A 22,617-nucleotide genomic window follows, 5' to 3' on the forward strand; every position below is an offset into this window, starting at 1 on the left:
GCTTTGGCTAGGAATACCAGTATTATGTTGAATAACAATTTTCAGAGTGGGCACTCCTGTCTTGTTCCTTGTCTTGTTTAACATGAAAAGCTTTCAAGCTTTCACTGTCAAGTGCAATGTTAGCTGTGGGTTTGTTATATATGGCTTTTGTTATGTTGAGGTATGTCTCATTTATACCCAATTTGTTGAGAGTTTTTATATGAAAGGAGGTTGCAGTTTGTCAAAACCATTTTACTATTAACCATAATAATACGATTTTTAAATTTCATTTTATTAATATATATATAATATTTATTAATTTGCATATATTGAACCATCCTAGCATTGCTGAAATAAATCTCACTTGATCATGGTATATGATCCTTCTAATGTGCTGTTGAATTCATTTTGTTAGCATAGATGCTCCTCAACTTATAATAGGATTACATTCTGATAGACCCACTGTAAGTTAAAAATATAATCAAGTCAAAAATGCATTTAATACACCTACCTTAAATGTGTCAGAACACTTTAGTGTACAGTTGGGCAATATTATCACACTGACACTGTGCAGCATTGCTAGAGAGAGTATCATACTGCATATCATTAGCCCAGGAAAAGATCAAAATTCAAAGCACAGTTTCAACTAAATGCATATTGCTTTCATACCATCATAAAGTCAAAAAATCATAAGTCAAACCCTCATAAGTTGGGAACCATTGGTATTTTGTTGAAGGTTTTTGCATCTATGTTCATCATGAATACTGGCCTGTGATTTTCTTTTCTTCTGTCCTTATCTGGCTCCAGTATCAGGGTAATGCTGGCCTCATAAAATGAGTTTTGGAATGTTCCCTCCTCTTCATTTTTTTAAAAAGAGTTTGAGAAGGATTAGAGTTAATTCTTTAAATGTTTAGTAGATTCATCAGTGAAGCCATCTAGTCCTGGGCTTTTTTTGTTGTCGGGATGTTTCTGACTACAGATTCCATCTCCTTACTCATATTAGACTGTTCCGATTTTCTATTGCTTTATGATTCAATCTTAGTAGGTTATATGTTTCTAGGTCATGTGACCCACTTAGTGACAAGGATACATTCTAAGAGATGCGTCATTAGGTGTCTTTGTGTGAACATCATTACACGAACCTAGATGGTATAGCCTACTACTGTAACTTTATGTTCTATCATTTTATATGACTGGCAGCGCAGTAGGTGTGTTTACATCAACATCACTACAAACATGTAAACAATGCATTGCACTACAACATTAGTATGGCTACATTGTCATTAGATGATAAGAATTTTTCAGCTTCATGATAATCTTATTGGGGCCACTATTATGATTCATCATTGACCAAAACGTTATGTGGTATGCAACTGTATTTCTTCTAGATTATCCAGTTTTTGATGTATAATTGTTCATAATAGTCTCTTATAATCCTTTGTATTTCTGTGCTATCAATTGTAATGTCTCCTCTTTCATTTGTGATTTTAATTATTTGAGTCTAAGTAATCTGTTATACAAATTGACAAAGAACAATCTTTTAAAAATTAAATGTATTATGAATAAATTATTGTTTTTTCCTGTTCCAAAATCAAAAGCAGGAGCTCTGATTGTAGTGAATTTCTAGAACACATTTCCTTGGTGTTTCAGGGAGACTCTGGTGGGCCATTAGTGTATAGACATGAAAAAGATCCCTTTGTCCTCTATGGCATCATAAACTGGGGAGCTGGCTGTGCCCAGTCAAGGAAGCCAGTTGTATTTGCCAGAGTGAGTGTCTTCTTGGACTGGATCCAATCCAAACTCAAAGGTAAATATTTTTCAGATATTGTGAAAACAATGCCTCTTTCTTTAGATTTCTATCAGCATTATAAAAAAGAAGACCATAAAGTATTGTTTTATTTATTTTAGTTTCTAAACACATTAAAATGAACATTAAAATTCTGTAAGAATAAGTTCTCCCTTGGACAGAGTTAGGGTAAGACTCTGAAGCCGTTTTCATCTTAAATTTGCATTCTCTTTTAACAAAAGCTACTTTGGTACAGACTACATTTTGTCCTCAGGCTTTCTTCTTTATTTTTTTTAACATGTTCTCTCTAGATACAAGTTCTGCTTCACTTCAGATAAATAATGAAAGCAAAACCTTAACAAAAAAACAGTTGTCACCACTTACAGCTTCAACAGACAATGTATCTGAGCTAGGTAACAGATATTCATGTTATCCCATGACAGCTAGGAAGAATTTAGCAAAAGGCATTGCATGTTTGAGTTCCCTTATTTTCTTTGGAACACCGTAAACTCTGTGTTTTCATTCTGGTTGGTAATTTAAGCTAAAAGAGTTGTTACTGTGATTGGGGATCTTTTCTACACCATAGATACAGTGTTCGTAGGTGCCTGAATCTGGAGAAGTGCATAGAATTTTTCTGACCTTTGAGCTATATATTTCTACATGAACAAAGGTCCTTATACTTCCAGATACCTTGCTAGGTAAAGACTCTGAATGTGAGGTGACCAAGACCACCATCAGGGTTAGTGCCTCTCTTAATTCTCCCACAGTTGTCAGTCTGTGTTTACTAATAGGATTTTGATTTTCAGTTTAAAGCAAACAGAAGTTGGAGAATTAGAAATCTGTAATAGACTTATAGGGAGATGAAAGTTCTATGACATCATCATTCTTGATTTCCAAATGGTCAGAGTCTTTCCCTTTTCACTCATCTCTGCCCCACCCACCCCCACATACACTCAACCCTGGTAGACAGCTAGGATGAGTTGGAGGAAAATTAAACAGGATGCAAGAGAGAGGAGTAGAGAATTATTAGAGTGATGGCTTCAGTAGATGAAAGGGATGAGATCTACTGCCCAGCCGTGGGGATTGGGCTTAGTTAGGAGCAAAGCACAGTTTATCCATTATTGCCAGATAGAAGGCAGAATACTTAGGTACTGATGCAGGTGTATGAGTACATGTGAGGATGAGAACTTCTGGAAGATCTCCTTTAATTGCTTCCATTTTCTCAGCAGATGAAACAAGGGGTTGTGGAAGAGGGTGTATGAGTTTTCAGAGGAAAGTATAAAATAGTTTTCTTAAAAAATGACAAAGAACATGGACTAGGAATATGTAGTAGGATTATCGGGTAGCATAAAAGCCTCTTGAGATTAATGATTATAAATTTAGACAGAGACCAACCAGTTAGCTTAATTTTATGTTTTCCTCTGAAGACATTGAGGGATATCACATAGATGCAGAGCAGGTGGAGAATAGATTCAATCAGCGTGGGTTATCCCAAATATGCGAGACTATAAGAACATTGAGAGTGTGTGTGAGAAAGGAATTAAACAATGGATCATTGGAATTTAAACTAGGAAGAGTAAGCAAAGATGAGAGATGAGTTAGGGACAAGGACAAGGATAGATGAATTAGAAGTCTCAAAAGATGGAAGGAGTGTTGGAGGACGCTGAAAAGATAGAAGGTTGTAGTTAGAGTGGTGCTTGAAACAGATTATGGCAGGCCTGGGATTTCTGCAAATGACTAGATATCTTGGGGCTGACCATTGGGATGAGTGGCTGAGGTCAAGTGGAGGAAAGTTGGGAAATTGGAATCATCATCTATATGGCTACTGAACTCAGCAAGATTTGAGGGAGGAAGAGTATCAGAGAGAATATCTGCTAAAATCTAGGAATGAGAAGGAGGTTGTGGGTAGTATAATCTGAAAACACAAGAGTCAGAGAATCAAAACAAGAGTCAAAGAGTGAAATTTAGATTTAAAAGAAATCGAATTGGGGCTGAGGTGGCACACTTAGGTGCAAGCAAGATCCTAAAGCCTAATGATTTCAACGGTTTGAGTTAAATGAATAATTTCAGTGAGTGCCTCAGTAAGTTGATACATGTAAAGCACTTAGAATAAGGATGGCATGACCAATGAGAAGGGTCAATAAGTGGTGGTGGTAGTGACCATCTAATGCATTCTTTGAACTGTCTCAGACTATTAGAAAATTAGCATTGTTAAAATATAGAGAAGATATTCCTAATATGTTTATGTTCAGCAATACTTATGCATGCCAAAGAACTTTTTCAGTTTTACGTATGAATAGGCATTGTTTAGTTTTAGTTCAATGACTGTTTAATGAGCTAAAATGTTAGGACTATGCTATACCTAACATGCGCCCACTTCTACCACTCGCTTTTTATACAAGAGAATTGACAAATCTTAACTGTTTTTTTGGATTTTTTGTTGTTTTTTTTTGTTTGTTTTTTTGAGGTTGTTACCTCATTTATAAAAAATAGTGACTGCTCGGGAATTCATGACTTTATATGATTTGGCTACTTTCCGGGCAGATTTGTCATAGAGATTCACGTGGAGAGGAAAAAAGATTGAAAAGATTGGAAAGACATGTTAGGGCCAGACTCTGAAAAACTTTGCAAGGTGTACTACTTTAGTTGCTCTGAGCATGGAAAGAACTTAATTTCGTTTCATATACTATTCCCAGAATGGAGGGCATGGTGGGAAAAGATTAAAGACTGAGAAATCTATTAAGTTACTATTAAATCAAAGTAGACCTAATATCTAAATTAGATCATAGTAATGAAAAAGAAAATTTGCAAAGAAATAATAGAGGATTAGGCAATGGAGTAGAATCCTTAATTATTGTAGCATTTTATTTCCCTTCTGCCACTCTTCATCTCTATTGTTTATAAAAATATATTTATATATGTATCTCCTTGGTGCAATTATAATTTCTCTATTGCAGAGTATATATAATACATGTGTTAATTAACTAACACCCATACAGTAAAATTTGTTCATTTGAGTACAGTGTATTTTAATATGTAATTGCTCAATATATTTTTGTCAAGGGAATAAACATAGGAGAAGAAGGAAGAGTCAAGGGTATAATCTGAAGGAGAAGTTGATTGCAGGGTCAGTAGTCCAGAGAGCTACTGGCATCTGAAGCACTGCAGGTATCCCCACAGGTCCAAAGGTGCCCTTGGACTTAAGAGCAAGTCAAAGAAGTGAGAAACATTCAAGTACATTCAATAAATTCTCCTTTTCTTGACCTCATTCACAAACTCCATAAATGTAATCACTTGTCCCAGCAGGATAAATACTCAGTTAAATTAATGAAGCTTTTAGGAAGAGATCTTCAGCTGCATCTCAAAGAAAGAAAGAAATGAAAACATGCTGGGAATAGAGAATGTAATCCGTAGTGCATTTTTTAAGAGATTTAAAAATTCAGTTAAAAGTAATTTTAAAAAAAAATATTTAAATTCTACTCATAATCTCACTTTAAGAAAATAGGAGATATTAAATGGAATGGTCTTTTTTACCCAATAACTTGCAACCAATAGTAATAAAGTTTTACTTTTCTTCTTGTAAACCTAAATTTCTCAAGATTGTGATAGAACCTCATTTTCCTTTGTTTATGTTTGTCCCTGGTGTCTGTGTGTTCTGAATTGTAGGCTGTTACTCTGAAGTGGAGCTGGAAGAGAGCCCAAAGGCTTTTTTTCAACTCCAAGATATCCACTAGATTATAGAGGAAAACTGGAATGTTCTTGGGTGCTCAGAGTTTCACCAAGAAGTATGGCAAAATTTACTGTTGAGTACCTGTCACTCCCTGGATCTCGTATGTGTCTAGATTCAGTTCTGACTATATATGAAGAAAGCCATGGTGAGATAAGAATGTCAGATAATCCTTACTGGTGCTTAAACTTTGTGCTAGGAGACTTTTCTGTAGAGGCGGTTTATGATCAAGAGGGACTTTGACTTGGTAACGATACCACCAAAATGTTGATTCATGTAATGGGCATGCCTTTTTTCTTAGACGTGCCTAATATTATCAAAACTGGATTTTACAAAACAGGATGCAAGAGGTTGTATGCATGTGTGTGTATGTATGTATATTCATAAAAGGAAAAAAAAAAAAAAAGAAGGAAGGCCCAACTTCTTCAGACGTACCAAAACCACACCAGAATCCCAGAAATGTGTATGTGATAGAGAAGGGATTAAAATGGTTGAAAATTGGGTGGTGAGAGAGGGGATTAGGAGTGTTTAATTTTAAAATAAAGCGAAATACATTAAAGGCTTTTGAAACTTTCAGAATTAAAAAGATTTGATACTAACATGCCAGCCATCATTTCATGTACAGGCAAACCTGTTTTCAGTCAACAAAACAGACTTACCACCTCTTGTTTGTATATAGGTGTAATACAGGATTTTTGTCTCTCAGTAAAGAGGGAAGTGAGAGGTGTCAGAAATAATTTGGTTGATGGGGAAACCTGGAAAGAAAATAAGTTTGTGTATGTTATTATGAATGTGTATGGTACACACACATATTCACGTGCTTGATTCAGGAGAATATGGAGACCAGAGAAATTGCTTTGAAGGTGAGATTGTTGTTTTAGGATTACATTAGGGTGAGAGATTAAATTATTGATTTAGAAGGCACAAACATATTTGTTTAAGGAATCTTTCTTTAAAAATACTGCCTTATTTAGACTTTAGGAAAAAAAATTTATTAACCGGCCTTTCCACTTGCACACATATCCCCTACAATCAGATCACCTTTACCATCCCCCTGAATTAAAACTTCTCCTTGTAGCTGGAATGAAATCCAGACCCCAGTGCCACCTTTTTCCTTTCTTTCCCCCAGCTCACCATGATCCGGGCACTTCCATTTTCACCTGAGGTTCCTGTCCATCTACTTCCGGCTCTTCAGAGAGTTCCTTCTCATCCTTGTCTCTCACCTCAAGTCTTGAGTAAAGTGTCACCTTCTTAATGAGTCCTACCTTGATCAATGTAAACTGTGTCACCTCCTACCTGTGTACTTTGCAGTGCTCTTTTCTTAGCACTTGTCTCCTAACATATTTTGATTTTTTTGGTCATATTTTTGGTTTGTCTGTGTCTTTCCTTTTGAAGGTGAGCTTCCTGAGGGCTGACACTTTTGTTTCTTCACTTCGAGAATCCCCAGTGCCTAGAATAATACCTGACACATAGAAGGCATTTAGTATATCAATGAATGAAAGAAAGGTTGCTTCCTCAAAGAGGCTTTGTCAGTCTGACGTAGAACCATTTATTCTATTCTACAATCATTTTCTGTTATATTATACTGGTTATTTCATTTGTAGCCTTGGTCTCTATTTGAATTCATCGTCTTCATTTACCTGACTAAAATGAAGGCTTCTGGAGATCTTGCTATTTTGTTTCCTTCTATAGCTCCCCAAATTAGGATAATGCCTAGAGACCCAGAACATTTTTTGCCTAATGTGTGTTGCTAAATACTCTTCAAAAAGGCTAAATCAGTTTTCGCTGCCATTAGCAATATATGGGTACCTCCTTCACCATGCCCATCACATAATATATCAATTGAATAGGCACTTTTACTTTTTAAAAATCATTAATGAAGAATAAATATTTTTTTTCATATATTATTTAGCTATTTGTATTATTTCTTGTTATTTCCATCCTTTTTTTGAGTATTCTTTTTATTGGTTTATAAAAGCTTTTATGTATAAAGATATTTTTCCTTTGTCATAAGTTGTAAGTGCTTATTCGTAAGGTTGTAATTTGCCTTTAAATTTTATTACTTGTTGATGTAAACATTTAAAAAATTATTTGTTTAAATCTATCCATACATATCTCTGATCTTCAATTTATTTCACTGCTTTTATATTTAAAATTCTTTCTGAGTTCAGAAAAATTTTTAATTAAAAATTTTAATCCTGCTAAAATGTTTTATTATATTATAAATGTTGTATTATAAAGTGATGCTATACCTGTTTCTTTAAAGAAATAAGCTGTTTTCTCTTAAATTTATAGCTCTATCTTTATTATATACTAAATTCTCTTATGGAAAGAAACATTTTCTGGAAAACTTTCCTTTATCATTATAACCTATTGAAAACCATGCTTGACTTTCTTGTCGGCTAACTGGGAAACCACTATAATTTTCCAACCTAGCATTTCTTTGATTTGAAATTGTCATCTTGAACCTTGTAGAACTGTTCTTTCTCTTCAAATGATAGCTAGCAGAACTGAAATACTGAAAACATTACCTCTTACTCAAATTGGATAGTATTCTTCTATACTGTAAAATGCTATTTTTTTCCCTGTGGAATCCAGCAATTCATTCAAGAGCTGCATTTATCTCTACTTGCTACAAATAAATGTCTGATCATTCTTCAAATAGTATTTCAACATCATTTACCAACATATGTTATGCGAACTAATTTTTTTTCTTGGATATAATCTCCTCACTCTCTTTTTCACCACAAGTATTTTGGGGTACCTACCATAGGCCAGAGACTGACTCTTCTTGGTTGTGGGGCTCCAGTAGTGAACAAAATGAACAAAAAAATCCCTGCCCTAGTTAAGCTTATATTCTAGTAGGGAGAAGACACATGATAAGATAAAATAAAATACATCATATATTATGTGAACGAGGGGAAATGAAGGAGGTAAGGGAGAGAAGTAGTGTCTGGGAGGTAGGTACCATATAGTTGTATGTAGCATAAGGTGCAAATGTCTTTCTGAGTATGCGACTTTTAAACAAATGTTGCAGAATGATACTGAATTATTCTCAACAGTAAATGAGTTTGCTTCTAAGAAACACAGACTCTTTCCACGCCTTTTTAATCAGCTCTCTAAATTGTTTTTAGAATTATGGTTATAATTTTTCCTTTCATCTTTGACTTAAGCTTCTCAAAGTAAAGCAATCAAAAAACGAGTGACTATGGGGAAAGAATAAGTTTTCAGGTAGAAAAAGTTTTCCATCATGAATCTTCATGGTGAGATATTTTTAATAAGTAGGCTAATTGTCTAGGAGAAAATGGCATATCAGCATTATCTTAAAGATAAGATAATTTACTATCTACTGTCCTTCAAGGAGCAAGGTGATATAGTAGAATATGATGGTATTGGATTTGTGGACCCAAATTCAAATCTTGACTCCTCAGCCCATCTGTCTGTGACTTTGGGAGAGTCACTTGAGTTCAGGAACCCTGTTTCCTCATTGGAGAGTGAAATAAACTCCTATTTCATGGGTACAAACTTGTAACTAATGAACAAATAAGTCCCTGAGATCTAATAATGCACAATATAGTGAATATAGACAAAAGTATTGTATTATAACCATCAAACTTGCTAACGGACTAGATCTTAATTTTTCCCATCACAAAAAAGAAATAATTATGTGATATGGTAGAGATGCTATTGCTACAATTACAATATTATAGTATGTAAATACATCAAATCAACATGTTGTATACCTTAAATTTACACTATGTTACATGTCAACTATATTTCAATAAAAATAAATACATAAAAATAAATGTTATATGTAAAATAGAGAGACTGCTCAAAAATCTGAGTTCTTGTTTTTTACCAGATTTTCTTTTTTCTTTTTCTTTATTTTTTAGGTGAGGCAGCCCTTGGTTGACCTCACAGATTGCAAGGACCTTGTCAGCTTACAATCCCTTATTTTTTGTTTTTTACACCCGCAGCACCTGGTCTTCCTAGGTGGTCTCCCATCCAAGTACTAACCAGGCCCGACCCTGCTTAGCTTCCGAGATCAGATGAGATTGGGCTTGTTCATAGATTTGATTTTTTCTTTTTAAATCTAGATAAATTATGTGGAGGAAGGCTTTACCCAATGATTTTCATGAGCTCTGGACCACTGGTAAGGGTGACATTTCAATCCCTTGTGCAAGGTACTTTTGGCATAAGTTATATTGTCTTTAGAGTCCAAGGTATGTTTGGTCATTTTATTAACTTATAAAGTTAAAAACTAATGTTTTTCTTTTTAGAAATATTCAAAAATTATACATTGTTTTGAAAGAAATAGTGGGAATGAGTTTATGTTTGAGGTGATCTGAGATTGATCAGGTCTAAAAGAGAAACTGCTCAGTGGATAACTTGCTTAACTTGTAAATCATCCAGAATTATGATTTCTGGACATGGCCATGATATGCTGAAAAATAACATTTTTGACTGTGATTGTGATTTTACATCACAGAGAGCCTTTTCTGCATCTGTAATTCTTGTGGATCAGAAGATCTGGGTTCTAAATCCTAGCTGTCTGATTAGCTCTGGACACTTTGTTATCTCTGTATCAGAATTTTCTTTATAGTGATATTATAATAAAAGAATGAATTTTGGAAACAAACTACACAAATATTAGATGCTAGAATTATAAATGTAAACTATGCAATTTCAACTTAGATCAGATTGCATTTTAGAACATGTAGTTAGTGAGGCTTTTTGACTCTTGATGAGCATAGGTAACTGAAAGCTTGTTTTTCTTCTTTGTACTGAAAAGCACTGCAAAAATATATTGGGGAAAAAGTTAAGTGACTAATAAAGAAAAGCATGCATATCATATGAAAGTCTTCTCCTGAAGAACTATATTAAGAATGTTGCTTTCAGATGAAATTGTGCATGAAACTAGCATTATCTACAGTTATCCCACATTTCCTTCCACAGACCCTAGGGTATGCCAAAGATAACTCTAACAAGTACTCCTTTTCTGTATCTTTGAATGGTTCAGATAAAGACTATTCAGTGACACTAATGACCTCCCGTTAACTTATTTTCTGTAACAAATTAGTGCCGTGTCGTCTTTCTACCCTACTGCGTGACAAGGTCCGGAGATGGGAACAGAGGCTTCAAGGAATGCATCGTCAAGAATGAGGACGTGGCATATGTTTAGGGATAATTGGTTTCTTAGAAACGATCCTATTAATAGGGGGAATTTGGGTAGCACAAATTCTAGTAAGTGTAAACACTGTCCAAATGGATTTCCTCAAAATTGGCTCTGAGGAAAAAACAATAAATTCCCCATGTATGGAATCAGCTCTAGTCACCCTGACGTATCCAGAATGCATAAACCCTTTATTTGAACAATTATTAAGAGAAATTCCTTTTGACGTGCCTCTTAAAGATGTTATGAATAAATTATAACAAGCTGAATTACTAGAACCAGTTTATACTCCTGTTCCCACGCAGTTAGTAGAAAAATTAGTAAAGGATAAGAAATTTACTCATAAGCCTGTGCCTACTATGGAAGGGCCTCCTTTTGTGGCCTAGTGGATAAATAGAAAACTCTGGTATCCACCTAGGGGGGCTAATACTATGAAAAGATTACCTGATCTTCCTTTGCCTTATACAGGAGCTTATAATAAAGATAGTATACATATAGTGAATAAAGATGGAATTCATGTGCCTTATAGTAGTTTAAGTTTCATAGAAAGGCTGGCTAGGTCAGGACCTCCTTAGTGCTTAAAAAACAAAGGAACAGAAACTTAGCTTATGAAAGCAGCTTTGTAAAACTGATTTTTATAAATATTTTCCTCATTAAAGCACCAAGAAAACTTTTGAACAGCTATGAGAAAGGTTCAGCTTGAACTTTAGATATAGCATAAATCAAATAGCATTTAAAAGATTTCTTCAGGCAGAAAGAAGAATAATGTCTGCCTACAAGCCAGTGCTTGCTGTTATGAATACATCTATCTATCACTTTTACTTAAATCAAACTGTATCTTACGTAATAGATATAAGAATTAAAAGTTTAGATTGTTCCTTCAGGTAGTTCTGTTCTAATGATTGAGAGAAAAATGTACTAATTAATCATGAACATTAATAATAATATACTCTAGAAGATTTTTCTGCTTCGCCTAACCACAGAAATTTAACTCCCTGCTACCTTAACTACAAAGTATAATCCAATGCCAAAATAAAAAGTATAAAAGTTGTACTCAAATCACAATAAAACGGAACAGTGTCACACCGCCTCTGAGTTGTGTAGTCGACTGTCTCCCGCACCGACGCCTTGCCCACCTTCGGGGCCCCCTGGATCCTGTCGTGGCTGGACCGCGGCAAATTAGTTTTATTCTCATTCCCTTTTCTTCATTTCTAGATCCAAAAGGCAGTAAAATAACAAGACTTCTTCAGAGTGCAAACCAAGGGCATGTGACCACTTGTAAGGGTGTTATACTGACCAAACCAGTAGGAACCATACATATCCCAAAATATTTTCATAGAATCACTATGAAGTGAAATTATTATGATGAAAGAAGTAGGTAAATGATTACTTGACAAGTAGCAACACTTGATATTTGCTTAAAGCATTATTTTTCACCTTATCTCCTTAAAGAATAGACTTTGAGATAATCCCTGATCTGAGGCCTTCAGTATACAAAAACTTACTGTAAATTATCCCTGTTGATAAATAATAGTACTTTTTCAACAAAAGAGATTATTTATCAGGCAAAGTGGAAAGTCAGAGCTTTATCAAAGAGTTTTGGAGATTGAAAAATGTACGTAGAATCTTCTGGCACCTAGTAGGTATTCAATATGTGGTTCTTAAATTGCCATAATGGAAAGAGAGGTTTTATTGAATTAAACAATAGAATATATTTAAAGGGAGAAATGAAAAGTTAAGATTTATATCATATTAATCCTAAGTAAATTTATGTGATCTGGGGGAGTTTGGGCAAATTCAGGCAAGAGTAGGTTCTTAACTCTTACAGATTGCCAATCAAATTTAGAGTATTTCACCTGATTGACCAACCATTCACCATAGTAGGTGAATTTACTTAAACTTTTTGATGAATTAAATATTAGAGAATAATTTTAATTTTGATAATTTAAAGTAGAAATCTTTCAGCCCAGCACAAAGAAGTAAATATAAAAACTAAGGCACACTAAAAGTCAATAAAAGTGATGCATTAAATTCTAAAAAAGTAAATAACAATATATGCTGTTTAGAAATAATTTCTGACATTCTTCCACCTGTTCCATAGCTGCCACTGGAGGTTATTAGCCCCTTTACATCACATCATTCGCCTGGATACTATTAACTTCCAGATGAAGCCAACACCCTTATTCTGTCAGGGTCACCAGTGGGTTTATGAAGGATTTGGATCAGGCAAGAAATTAATAGGTAACTAATGTTCCACGAAGAACTATGCTGTTGATTTTTTAATGAAATATTCCTAGATTGTTTTATATTCAATATCAGACTTATAGATGATATATATTTGTCTCTTCCTAGATGATGTTGAAATAGTCTTACAGTTACTGTTTTTTTAGATTTATAATTGAAATTAACCTAATATCCTCTCCAATTAAGTTGAAAACAAAACCCAACTACATGCTGTTTACTCAGGTCATACTTAGATTACACTTGCACAAAAATACTAAGAAATAAGGGATGAATAAAGCAGTTTTAGATGAACATAAGAACATTGAGACTATAATGTTAATTAGGCAAAGAAATATTTATAGGAAAAGGCATTAAATGGGTTTTTGTATTAGATAGTAACCAGAAACCTGAATACAGTGACTTAAATTTATTATTCTGAAACGAGAGAAATCTAGAGATATGCAGATATACCATTAGTTCAACAGTTCAACTCTGTCAAGACTGAAGTTACTGCAATTTTCTAATGGTTCCATAATGGCTATTTCAGTTCTCACCATTACACTGGAGGAAAAAAGAAGAAGGGGCATGAGGAATGATTATCACCATTGAGAAAGCAAACACATTTCCGAGAATCCTGTAGCAGATTTAAAATCTCTCTGGCCAGATTTGTTACATACCCACAGCTGACCAAGAGACCACTAAGGAGAAGAGAAATGGAAACAGAGTTCGGGGCTGGTGGACCAAAAATATCTGATGTGGTGGGACATAGCAGTCCTGGAATCTGATTGTCCTGGGTTCAAGTCTCAGGTGTACCACACAGTGGTTCGGTGACTTTGGGACTGTTCCCAAAGCTTTCTAAGATTCAATTTCCTCATTTGTGACACGAGGATAATAATATGTACCTGTTGCTTTTCATGTGATTTATGAGAACAGACACCCACCATCACCACCATACACTCACATATGTGCACAATAAGTTATTGACTTAAAGATACAGATGCCTCCTGAAACAACTTGGTTGGATGGAGGGAGAGGATGTATGGCATTTTGCTGGCCTTTGACTTCCTAAAACAAAACAAAACAAAACAAAGCAAAACAAAAACAACCCAGATGCCTGTCGAGTCCTGCCAGAGCTGATAAAACAGCCAATTGTTAAACCCTGTCCTTTTATTCTTCGGACTTGCATTACTATTCCAGAAGTAGGCATACTGACAATCTTCGTGTTTCTACCTAAGGGAATATTAACAAATTAGCTTTCCTGGTTCCTGAGCCAATTTAGCATCAAAAGGGTCATAGCTTCTTTTAGGAAGAATGTAGGATCTGGACCCAGCGTTCTTGGAAATTATCTGTGCTTCTTCTTTTCTTGCTTTACAGAATACCTGTTACTTGTACTTCATGAGGTGCTTTTGATAATTTAGTGAGAATACATATTAATTAATGTAAAGAAACCAAGCTTCTGCAGTGTTTGAATTAGGAATATACATTTTCATTCCTATTCTTAAAATTGTCATGCTTAGAAGAGAAGATTAGGCTGTTGTTTCTCTATTGTCTCTTCATTGAAGGAGTGTCAGAATACAGTTTGGAAGAACAAAGAAATATAGAAAAAGAGGGGAAGAGTACATTAGCTATATTAGTTATAATCTGTAATGTTAATGACCTACATATCTGTTCTTCTTAGAATTAGTGCCTCAAACATATGTACCACTTGCTATCTTTTTCCCAAAAATGTTTTTGACTATTTCAATTTTTGCAAGTAAGGTTTATAAGCTTCAGGGACTAACTCAGGTCAGTAGGTTATTCAGTGAATATTTAACATGACCAAATACTGTGATTTATCCTCAGAATGCAGTTTTTTTTTATTTTGAAAAATGTATTATGTATCATCTAACTAGGTCAAATAGGAAAAATAGATATAAATTAACTATATAGCAATTATATCTTTAAAACCATACTAGTAAAACTGAGTTAAACTATATAATGGAAAAATCTTTTTAATTGATTAGCAACAAAACCATAAAGCTAGGAATAACTTTAAAATGAAATGTGAGGTTTATCATCAAATGTAAAACTTGACACACACACATACACACTTCTGAATAGAGAAAACTATCATGTTATAATACTGGAAGACAGAACTAACATTAATTCATATCAAATTAATTTGCAAGTATAATATATCTCCCAACAGAATTCCAGTAGGATTTTTTTTAGAGAGTAAGGAAATTAATAATAACTCTAAAGTTTATCCTTAAGATAAAATGCACTAGCTGAAAATATTTGGGGGAAAAATGACCAGATGATTAAACAAATGATCAAATATAAAACATACTTTAAAACAATGATTATTAAAATAGAGTAGTATCAATACAAGAAGAGACATATATGAATGGAAATAAATAGATCAGAAGGGAAATCAGAAATATAAGGTGTTTATATATGGTTAAATTTGACATTAGAAATCGGGAAAATATATTCTTCATCATATTAGAGCACAGTTGATTAAAGAATTAAGCATTTTTCTTAAGCTATTAAAAGTAGAAAAAAATAGATAATTAACTATGGTTGCAGAAGGACGTTGTCATATAAAAGTGATGGAAAAAAAACCCAGAAAATTATCAATAAATTCCTATGTAATTAAAACCTTTTCTGCTGAACCAAAACAATTTAAAAAGCAAATATCAAATGGGATTTTCAAGAATTCTGAGAAAGGTTTAAGGTAACTAACATAGGGAATGTTCATAAATCAGTATTAAAAAAGCTGAAATCCGTGAAAATAAATTTATAGGTTCTAATATCTTCAATTCAGCCTTGAGTAAATTTCAAGTTAAAACCAGAGTCCCCAAAGCTTTTGACTTTTTATTCATTTTCCAAGAGAATGGCAAACTATTGACCCAAGTGATTTTGAGAACAGAAAGCACTGGATTCATCATTAGCCTCATTTAATAGATAAGAAAGGTTAGTGAATGTTTACATATCAGTTACTATACAATATAAATTAAATCTCTTCTTATTTTATGTCATGTCACAATGAAGTTGATCCTCTGGTCATCTATTTATTAAAAAGGTAAATTTTTCTGTAATAGTGAAAAGCTTAATAGTTTCTAAGATTATTGACTTGAAACCTTGAAACCATGAGTGTTATAGCAAACTACCTTTGATAAAGTGTTTGTTTCAAAAAATACTGTGTATGATCAAAGTTGAAATGGTTTGTCATAGGAAGCAGATTTGAATCATTAACCTTATGATAATTAGCTCTTGACTATGACCTTTCTGATCTACTGCTACTTGACTCAACAGTTAAAAGCACAGTTTATTCTTTTAGAATTTAAGAGGATCCCTAATATAAAAATTTAAAAAACAAGTTTAATAAGGGTTATAAAATAAAATATTTTCATATAACTTTTTTGTAAAACTAGAAAATCTTACATATAATATTGAATGAGAAGATCAGAATGAAAAATTACATAGTACAACTTAAAAAAATTAAGTGCTACATTTGACTAAAAGATCTAAAGGAAAACATACCAATATGTTTAAGTAAATATTTCTAGAGTTCAAGATTATGAGTAATTATTTAAAAAATTCTCTAAAATTTTCTCCAGTGAATGAACATTCTAATCTAAACAAACAAACAAACAAAAAATAACAAAAAAACTATAAAAAAGTAAAAGAGGAAGAAAAAAATGTTGTCTTCTAGAAGTTGAACTTCCTTCATAGGGAAGAACTTCATGACAGCAGTCTGCCTCATAAGAGAGAACCATTGCTGAAAGTTCAGACTCCATCATCTTCTGAAGAATGCTTTAGAAATCCTGGGGTAATGGGAGGTCGGACCATTACTAATTGGCTCTAGGATTCTGAGTCTCAGGAGACTTCTACGAACTATTGCCTTATAAATTTTATTTAGCCTAGCTAACAGTTTTGCTTTTCATGTCAATTCAACTTGCCTTTTTTTCATTTGATTAGGCTGTGAATAAATGAAGGTCATATGGATCTAGGCCCCAAATAGACTCCCCATATATGATTATTTTTACTTAAGTCTGGTGACAAGAATTACTTTTTAGTTCCCCGTGGAACTAGCTAAACCATATCACCTTCTCTTATAAGATATAGCTTAAAAAGATCTACCAACGTTATTCTAGACATTTTAAGAACTGGTTACTATGTCCTAGTTTCTTTAGAACCCCTGGCTTAGAACTGTGTGGACTCAGGAATCTTGAACTTCTATCTCTCTATTCTAATTGGATTTTATTCTGCTTAATTTCCCCATTTTGATATTGTTGGGAATAGATACAGTATACATTTATAATTTCAAAAATAATTTTTTCGTATTTTGCCTTGATGAATAGTAAGTTTTGTTTGTTTGTTTGTTTGTTTTGGCTAGGAAAATTATATAAAGGGGATTCACCTTCATTAAAGTCTCATGGTCCTGTTATGATATTGATTTTCACATAAAGTGTCAGTTTGGCCATGGAAACTTTTTCTTTGAGATATTCTTTTCATATTTCTGGTAAGTCTATTGCCTTTTTTTCATATTTGTTTGTGTATTTTTTTTATTGTGCCTTGTTAGGAAGAATATGTTACCAAATAAGTAGATTGAAATTCTCTATTTTATTTGTGAGCTTTCAGGGTAGAAGACAAAGACAATATTTAAAGTTCTGACCTCTGTAATCTCTGGAGGCCTCAAACTAAACCTCTTTAAAGAGTAAGATTGATCAAAGAGCATTTGAGATCTTGCTTCCCAGCAACTGTCATCAGTTTGGGCTCAAATAAACTCTTATAAAAACTGAAGAAAAGAAAAGAAAATTGATCATATTTTCCAGTTTTTCTTACAGCACCTAAGAATTTTGCTTGTTTTTCTGGACACTTGGAATATTCTAACAATACAGTAGGAATATTTTATCCCTATTAAAAAAGTTTCAAGTAGTTTTTCTCTTTTCAAATTAATTTCCTTAATGTGCTAATATAAAGAATAATTAGTTCGGGTTTTTTTTTTTTACCCGTTTGGTGAGTAGTTTCTATATATTAGTTGCAATAAGATTATTGAAAAATATGCTTTTCCTAGCATTCCTGTGGTTTGAGCAAAGGCATTAATAACATTATGAAAATTGAGAACTCTTGCAAATTATAGAAATTGTGTGTCACAGAGAAAACATTTGCCATTATGTTTAATTCTGAACAATTATTAGAATTGATTCAGTTCTTAAAGTTAATCAATTTATACTCGATAAAAATGTTGATTGAAATACAGTTGGAGAGGCATTTCTACTAAAAATAGTTTACTTAATTTTGTTTAGTAAGAAGTGTTGACAGGAGATAAAGAGATTTTCATCAAACTCAAATTATATGTCAAAGTGTACCTTAAGGGACTCACATAAACAGAATAAAATCTCACATTTAAGCCTTTAATTATTCAGACTATCAACAGATGTTTTTAAACTTATGCCAGGCCATGTTTAGGGTCTTGAGGATTCAGCAATGAACAAGATAGTCCCCGCCCTAGTCACATTTATAGTCTAGTAGGGGAGCTAGCCAATAATCAAATAATCATGTAGAAAAATATGGAATGAAAAAACAAGTGTATTAAGTTTGCAAGGAAAAATACAGAGTGCAATGAAAATATATAACACAGGGATCTTGTCTAGTTTGGTAAGGGATGGGGATGGAATTCTAGGAAGACTTAATTTCTCTTTTCTCTTACAGTGAAACTTCATGAAATTACTTCTTTTCACTATCTCCCCCTTTGCCCTCTCATTTTGTTTTGAATCCATTCCTATAGAGCTTGCTTTCTTACAATTCCTCAGACATTGTTCTTACCAAAGCTTCTGATGACTGCCACAAGTCCAGATTCAATAGTTACTTCTCAGTCCTAATAGCAACACGTGGCACAGATAAGCTCTCCTGCCTTCTGCAATATTACTTGTCTTGGCCTCTAGGACACAACTTTCCCTTGGCTCTCCTCCCACCTCCCTTATCTCCTTCAGAGTCTCTTGACTGGTTGCTCTTCACTTTTTCTACCACTAAAGGTTGAGGATTCCCAGGACCCAGGACCTTGACTCTCTTTTCTTCTTTACATACATTCACTCTTAAGTGAGTGAGTCCACAATCCTTAGCTTTAAAAACCATCTATACACAGATATCTCCCAAATATATATATCTTCAGTCCCAACATTTTTATTGAACGCCAGCACTGTATATTCCATTGCCTCCCTCTCCACTTGGATATATAATAAGCATCTTGAATTTAACATGACCAAAATTCAAATGTTGATTTCATGCCACCCCTACCTCCAAATTCTTCCTCCACTAATTGTTTCCATCCCAGTAGATGGCAGGGCCATTTCACTAGTTAACTGCTAAAGCCATTAATCTTAGTTATCCTTGACTTTTCTTCTCACATTTCATATCAAATATAGTTAATATGTGGGCTTTTCCACAAAATAGATCTAGAATCGAACTACTCAACAATTCCAGCATAACATTCTGATACGAGTCTATCTTTAGTCTATTTTACAGCTAGAGTGATGATTTTAAAATAAATAATTCAGATCATGTTACTCTTCTGCTTATAATATTCCAGTGTTTTCTCAACTCATTCACTGTAAAAGTCCTTACAGTGACCTATAAGATGCTATATGATATTAATCTTGGCTACTCTCTTGACTTCTCCTACCATTTTTTCCCAGTACTCATTACACCTTCCTTGCTAACTTTCTGGCTGTATCTCAGTCACACCAAACATGCCCTACTGCTGTTATCTCTGAAAAAAAAAAAAAACCAACCATGCTAGTACATAGTTGGTGCTCAAAAATTGTTTAAATAAAGGAAATGACATTTCAACCAGAGCAGATTAGGGAGTAAAGAGTAAGGAAGTAGCTCCTTATCCAGTAAATAGGTGAGAAATTTATGTTTTGTTTATGGTAATCCACACCCCACCCTCCCGCAGCTAAAGTATGAGTGGGAGTTAACTCAGGAGACTGTTATCATACATATTCAATTCTGTTTTTAGATAAACACAGAAAATCTTTAGTGCAGACATTTCTCTAATGACAGCACAAATTAATAGATTTACACCTTGTGTATGAGGTTTATTAAAGATCTGACTCAGCATTTATATTCTTGTAATTACAAATTAAAATATGTCAATAGAAATTACATTATATTTATGTGGCTCAAAATATAGAGCTATTAAAATTTATGTGGAATATTTAGTAATATGAAAAAATAATCCCAATAAATTAAATGGGATAAAAAAATGTTATAATAGTGTAAAATGGCATACAATTTTTTAAAACTGCGTATACAGTATGGAAAAAGGCCTGGCAGGATTTCCATTAAAATAAGTATTGATTACTTACAGGATGGAACTACAGGAGAGTTTTTATTTTCTTCTTTGAACTTCTTATTTTCAAAATTTTCTGCAGTGTGCAAGTATCATTTTTATAATCAGAAGAATAAAAAATATAAAGTATTTACTTGGATGTATTGACACTGAATATTCTCTCGTTCTAGATTCCATGAGAGGAAAACTTAATGCTGGAGGTAAGGCCATAAAGGAGGTAAGGAATCCAGCTGGCTTGGCTTTGATAATGTGAAGTCATGGAAAAAGAGTGAGGCATATCCTAGTTGCTAAACACTGTTTAGTAAGAAGTGTACTCTGACTTTTGTCAAAAACCTTCAGGGATTTATGGCTGATTCTAGTTACTTTATAATGAAATACGGATTTGTATTAATTTTTTTAGTGATAAATTTTGAGAGTGATGGAGACCTAGGCAGATTAGGGAGTAGAGCAAGGAGGAACCCAGCACCTTATCCAATTAATGGATAATAAATGCATCTGTTTTGTTTATGGGAATTCCCCTAGATATTTTAAGTCTATTTATTGACATTCTATATATTTTGTGTCTCTCCGTCTCTCCGTCCCATCCCTAATCTCCCACCTTTTACTGTACCATTGTGTATTGAACCTAAAGAGTTAGGATTATAGATGAAACAAATCAATTTTTGGATGGCATTAATTTTAGGCTGGTTAATACCTAGAGCATTTGGAGCAGGCCAAAAATGTGATTGGATTCGTCAATTTTCTTTCTAGTAAGTCCTTCGCCCTTGTGAACTTTAATGTCCTGGTTTTAACTATCTGAGAGTGATCCAAATTTTCCTACCTAATAAATGTTTGTCATTTGAATTGGACATGCTGTGAGGCTGAATTTTAGGAGTACATAATTTACTCATGGATTTAGTCTAACCAAGTACCTAGATATACTTCCCAACCTGCTTGCCTGTTCTTTACTCATATTTTTATATCATTTTTTTTACTACATTTGTGAGGGAAATAAAATATTACTGTGGTATTTGCAAATTTAGGGAAGTTCTAAAAGTCTTAGGATGTTTATGTCCTAAATTGAATGTCACGTGTGGTGTCAACTTAAGAAATGTCCAAATCTGTAGAGAATTTTAATGTTTATTTGAGCCAAAGTGACAGCAATTGCCAGGAAGCAAAAATCTCAAAAGACTGAGAAAATGCTTTGGAGAATGGCAGTTTTGCAACTTATTTTACATTAGTATCAAAGGAAGAGACATAAGGAGGATTACATGAAATCTATTGGTGGTAGACTAAGGGGGCAGGGGAAAGCAAAGCAGAGAAATCTCTGTAGTTGGATAAAAAGTGAAACAGAGAGACACATACTTATTTTACATTGGTAGGTACAGGATACTTAACATTTACAGTACATAGAGATGGTATTTGGGGAACAAGATAAAAGTGAGGGGTTCTGTGATTTTGTGCTCTGATAAGAGGTTGTACCCTAAGGGGTCTGGAAAAGGGGGATTACTCTGACATTTCAAGAGTATGTTATCTTAGATGCAAAAAGACAATAGATAGCTCACTTAAAATAAAGATAGACATTTGTCAAGGAAGCTACAGGCCAAGGATGTGACTACCCACCATGACTCACTTTTAGTTAGGAATTTTTATGTTCCGACTATCCTATGTGGTTAATTTTGGTCTCTGAGTTTGTAAGGCCCAGCATGCAGGCCTCCCCTCAGCTTGTCAAGTTTAGTATGTGGCCCTTTTTCTCTCCACAGTGAGTTCAGTCATCTCTAGATTGAAGATGCTAAAATCTAGTGATTGTGAATATTAAATAAGGTTTATATATTACATATGAGCAACAAAACTACATTGAAATGTAAAAGTTGGTGATTTAGTGGTTCAGTTTGTTGAAGTCAAAGAACTTCAGTCTGTCTTATTTACAGGGAGGCAGTTTTTCAAAACAAAAATTGTTTAAATTCTGTTTCGTTATATATAAGGGACTAAGAATGCAAAGAAACAGTGATAGAAATTAATAAAAGTACATTATAGTTTGTATAAGTAAGTACATTAAAGCTAGATTCAAGAAGTAACAGTTTTTTGATTATTTTGTTATTTATTATTTATTTATTTATTTTTTGCCTCAGGGATGTCCTGTATTGGATTTGGTTCCAGTTAATTCTACTGAAATCACACCTCCCAATTATCCTAATATTTATCAAAACATGCTGAACTGTACTTGGACTTTTTATTCCATGTCTGGAAATAAAATTAAGGCAGTGATCGAAGACTTGATAATAGAGGAATCTTGGTACTGTGCATGCGATTGCGTCAATATTTATGATGGACCAGATCAACAATCAAGATTACTTGGTAAATTGATCTTTCTTAAATGACCTACATTAAGTGGCACTAAGAATTTATAT

General features: G+C 33.7%; 1 protein-coding gene across 1 annotated transcript in view; it reads left to right on the plus strand.

Annotated features, from left to right (window-relative positions):
* The window catches only part of OVCH1 (ovochymase 1), a 53,542-nt gene that overhangs the window by 26,235 nt on the left and 4,690 nt on the right, over positions 1–22,617 (plus strand). The window contains 10 exon segments of the mRNA XM_039882861.1: positions 1,630–1,786; positions 2,077–2,178; positions 5,432–5,457; positions 5,460–5,730; positions 9,569–9,715; positions 11,881–12,016; positions 12,767–12,906; positions 17,270–17,395; positions 20,398–20,444; positions 22,339–22,564. Coding sequence (XP_039738795.1) covers positions 1,630–1,786; positions 2,077–2,178; positions 5,432–5,457; positions 5,460–5,730; positions 9,569–9,715; positions 11,881–12,016; positions 12,767–12,906; positions 17,270–17,340 — 1,050 coding nt within the window. The 3' untranslated portion in view covers positions 17,341–17,395; positions 20,398–20,444; positions 22,339–22,564.

Source organism: Pteropus medius, unplaced genomic scaffold, assembly GCF_902729225.1.
Source record: "Pteropus medius unplaced genomic scaffold, Ma_sr-lr_union100, whole genome shotgun sequence".
NCBI classification, from domain to species: Eukaryota; Metazoa; Chordata; class Mammalia; order Chiroptera; family Pteropodidae; genus Pteropus; species Pteropus medius.